General features: G+C 39.5%; 1 protein-coding gene across 1 annotated transcript; it reads left to right on the top strand.

The window, feature by feature from the left end:
- Positions 1-411: 411 nt before the first annotated feature.
- On the top strand, positions 412-3,561 carry LOC125013870 (pinin-like). Its single transcript, XM_047594779.1, has 5 exons — positions 412-457; positions 962-1,598; positions 1,778-1,926; positions 2,025-2,078; positions 2,761-3,561. Exons 1-5 carry the CDS (start codon positions 454-456, stop codon positions 3,516-3,518), a joined length of 1,602 nt encoding a protein of 533 aa, XP_047450735.1. The 5' UTR covers positions 412-453; the 3' UTR covers positions 3,519-3,561.
- The last annotated feature ends 931 nt before the right edge of the window (positions 3,562-4,492 follow it).

Raw genomic sequence — 4,492 nt, 5'->3', positions numbered from 1 at the left:
AGAATATGAATAAGGTCCATGTGCATGAATTTATTCCAAAACATATTTGAATAAATAGCTTAAATTGACAGCAAGAAGTTGTTATAGTGTTTTTTCCAGAGGAACTAACGAACACGCTGACACTAGTAAAATATTTGACACTTAATTACATTTTTTCCAATCTCATGTCTAATTTCCCTAACATCTGTGCTATATTTAAATATTTAGACCCAGTGAAAAACTGCCAACTCCAGTAAATAATACATTTCCTTTTTTTTAATGAGCTATTATTTTCTATTATTATGAATATTGTTATTATTATTGCTCAGTTTTGAAACCCGTTGTTAGTTCCATTTTGTGAAAATTCTAATTTTAATGTTTAAATTTAAAATAAATGTGAGTGACAGTAGAAGTGCGGGAGGCCTCAGAAAGGCTTGCAGTAGGTAATAGGAATATCATATATAAGAGTCATATATGGGTAAGTTAAAAATAATTAGTTTTGACAACAGTTTTGGAAGTGTATTTGTTTGTGGTCTTGCCCTAACAAGACTGAAAGCACATTAGTTATGGGATACATGAAGCAGCTGCTTAGCTTAGTTTATCTTAGCTTAGCTTGGCTTAGCTACCTAATAACATCTGGATAGAGCAGCTTCTTTTTGTAGGTCTAATTGTAACAGAGCAGCATCTGGCTTAGAAGCAAATAAACTACATGTACTTTTTGGTCAGTGCAGATTAGTGACATTAAAGGTATTGTGTTTAACAGCAATGTTTGGAAAAATTGTTAGCTGCAGCTTTGTTAGCTGCCTTTGGATTGAACCAAGCTGGCTTTAATTTCTCCACACATTTCTATATATATAAGCCACTGGTGGAGGCCTAAGAAGTTACAACAGTGTTTTCATGTAAAGCAATTCAATGTTTTTTGTTTTTGTTTTACAATGTTTCAAGCATTCCTCCTTAAAATTGAGGTGTCCTGCGGTTACAGCTAGATGTGGTTTGAAGCTGGTGTCTGAGCTGATTGAGAGGGCTGAACATCACATCATGTCTGAAACTGCTGATGTGGACACAGAGCCTCTGAAATGGCCCATAGCTCCAGATGGTTACATTCCCAACTCTGTGATCCGTGCCTGGGGGAGGAAGGGAAAGGACCTCTGTCGGACAGACAGTCTGGGCGACAGTTTTCTTCTTGGTCATCATCACTGGGTGGATGAACACAGCACGACAAATGAGGAAGTGGCCACAGAGATTTTCTGGTTTTTTTACAATGACGAGGAAGAGGAAGAAAATGCAGCGGAGATGAAAATAATGAGAAGGGATAAGGAAGAGCACAGGAAGAAAGTGAAATATCAAACTGATGGGAAGGGAGAAGAGGATACGAAGAAAGAGAAGAAAGATGAGAAAACTGTGCACAAAAAGGAACAAATGCAGGTGGAGGGAAAAGAACGAACAGAGCAGAAGCTAACTGTAGAAGAAAAGACAGATATGTTTGTCACCTTGAAGCCGTCGTTCGCCCTCCAGACTGAGACTATGAAGAAACAAAAAACCTTGGATGATATGACTATGAGGCCTCAGCCGCCTGAAGCTAAATCAAGATCCAGTACAAAGAATGTTGACAACATCCTGTAAGTGTTTAAAATGTTCATTCAGAATATCCCATGCAAATCATAAATAACAAAATCTTATTCAGTCCAGTTTTTGTTATACTATATATGGTAAAAATACAAATTTACTTTACACTTAACAGTAGTCACTGTACAGAACCCAGATATTGTTATCTAACTATACCTTTTAAAACATGTAGAATGCCCTCCTGTGATGAAAATGGACATAAACCACTGACAGAGCAGATTGAGTGTAAGGAGATTTATAAAACTGTCACCCCTACTCCTCCACTCCTCCATCATCTGTCCGTGCCCAAACACCAGAGGACATCCAGTTTCATTCCTAAAGGTACAACAATGTCATGATGATCATAACTTATTAGAAATGGTCAGTTCAGCCTAAATGAGTGACAGCGTATTTTTGTAATAATTTGTTCATTTTCACAGGTGGTCTGGAGGCTCCAGTAGAAAGTCCTGTGGTGCCTGTCATCCCAAAGCAAGGTTACTGTTCTAAATATTACATAGTGTGCATACTAACGGGTGGTGCAAGAGAGCCTAATTAAGGTTCCGTGTTTGTCGTATAGCTAATTATATGCATGCTAATAGCAGTAATGGCATCCCAATTCAAGGTTAGACTGTCATGCAGATTGTTGAGATCAAAGAAGGTGCAACATCGTGGTCAGACTTACAGTAATTCTTATCAGAATACAAGCATGGTAAAACATCATACAGAGAAAAAAGTACATCTGCTTCCATCTTGGTAGTAATCAGAGCATGTTTGACCATGTCACTGTTCTGTCCAACACCGTTTAAGGCTGGATTTAACTAGCCTGGCAGATCTTTGTCAGAGGATAATCAGTTCCCAACAGTTCCAGACAAACTTTGAGACACTAAAGTTTAAAGTCGTGGAAGTTGGTCCAGGCTAGAAACGTTGTAGATGTTTTTTTTTTTAGCCAGACAAGCTCCATGAGATTCAAGAACTTGGAATTATTTTGTCTTGAATGACAGCAACTGTTGTTTTTACTGTCTGCCCCCAGTGGCCAGGAGCCGAATTGCAAAGAAAGCCTAAAAAAAAAATGAGAATATGTACTGTTTTTGCCTGAGGCCTGTTGCTTTTCAGACAATCACTGTTCTGGAGTTTTCTCATTTGTTGTGTTTTTCAACCTTCTTTCCATGTTGGTAGAAATTAGGCATACAGCATCTGTGTACCAACCATCTTCAGAGACCGAATACCGAGTCCCTCCTCCTCTAACTACTCCTCCTCCAAGTCCAGAAGATCCAGAACCTCAATCAGTACTTGGCCACCCTGAACCCTCTCCACCCGAGGATCTAAGGTTCCTGCTTTCCTCTGCCAAATATGACAACATCCAAAAACAAGTACAGGTGACCCTTGATCACAAAGCCTTGCATCTCTACAAGAAATTCAAAGGCTGCAACAACAAATCAAAACACAGTGGAATGTCGACTCAGTCCCACAGCATTATCGATCCCGAAAATCCACTGTTTTCTGAGTATCTTGCCCAGCTATACCACCAAGTCAAAGGCAAAGATTGCAAGCCCATTCCTTCATGGAGGAAGAGTCTGTACAAACTTATCTCTCTCCAAGGTTTCCGCTCTCCAAGGGCTGCAAAGTTGGCTGCTACAGAGAGTTCAGTAAAGTCTTCCAATGTCACACAACTTGTGGCAACCATGCCCTCACTGCAGACTGATCAAGGAGCACCACATCAGAGGGTGGTGCAGAAGATTAAGATAAAAGACAACCTGGAGCAAGCCCCTGATTGCTTCTGTCATGTAATCCCAATGGCCCCCCAACAGACCTTCTTCACTTTGAATCACTGTGGGAAAACTCAGTATGGATGGCTGCATTTTGACTGGCTGAGGGGATCTGAGGAGGAAAAGCTGCTGAACTTGTTATTAGTTAAGCCACAGAATGGTAAATAGACAGTCTGTGCAACAATAAAATAATCTGTTGTGGGTTATTTTATTTCTATATGTTGGCTTAAATCACTAGTCATATAGAGATGACAATGTTGGTTGGTTGGTCCATATCTCAACAAATATTGGTGTGATCATTATATTCTTGATCCACGGAGAATGGGTACGACTGACTTGGGTAATCTTTTCCTCTAGTGACACCTGTTAAGTGGTACTTTTTCATTCCCTGTCAAAATACCACATCGTGAACTGAATCTGACAAATCTTGATACAGTCACTCATAGCATACTGTGACACATCATTCAGGTCACCCTGATGGAAAAGTTTAATTTCCATTAGTCCTACTATGTTTTGTGAACAAATTTCTGAAAAGCTTATATTTATATTTCATATTTGCCTTCAAGCCTTGTTCACCTCATACTCATATCTCGTACTACAGTACTTACGCCTACAAGTGCTCACATCATCAAATCAAGTAGTCCATAGACCATAAACTACTACAAATGCCTTCATTAAACTGAACCCAAACCCCTTAGTGGCTTTATTGGCGTCCAGGGGGGAGAGAGGCATTTGACCTCAGAAAAACAATGCACTTCAGCTTTTGCCCTTCCTGCTTGATTGGATTCTTCCCACCCACACACATTGGCTGGAAGTCGCTGGTTCAACCTTACGCAGCTTGAACGTGACTTGGTACAGATGGATGTGCTACTGTACCTCTGGTGCACTGGTGTCGACTGGAGAAGGGTATTTCTCTTTTACGTCAGTTCGTTGTCTGTTGCCATTAATTGATTCCTATGCCTATTTTATTTCTATGAAGACCACTCGGCACTACATTTTATTTGTTGCCCTTTTATTTCTGTATGTTGTAAAATGTTTTAAAATACTAGCCACAAAAAAATATTAGTTTACATTTATTTGTCTAATCAACAGCAACCTGAGTTGTCCACTAGCATATGATGACACACAAAAAAATAGACATG

Source organism: Mugil cephalus, chromosome 9, assembly GCF_022458985.1.
Source record: "Mugil cephalus isolate CIBA_MC_2020 chromosome 9, CIBA_Mcephalus_1.1, whole genome shotgun sequence".
NCBI classification, from domain to species: Eukaryota; Metazoa; Chordata; class Actinopteri; order Mugiliformes; family Mugilidae; genus Mugil; species Mugil cephalus.
This window is presented reverse-complemented; position numbering and strand designations above follow the sequence as displayed.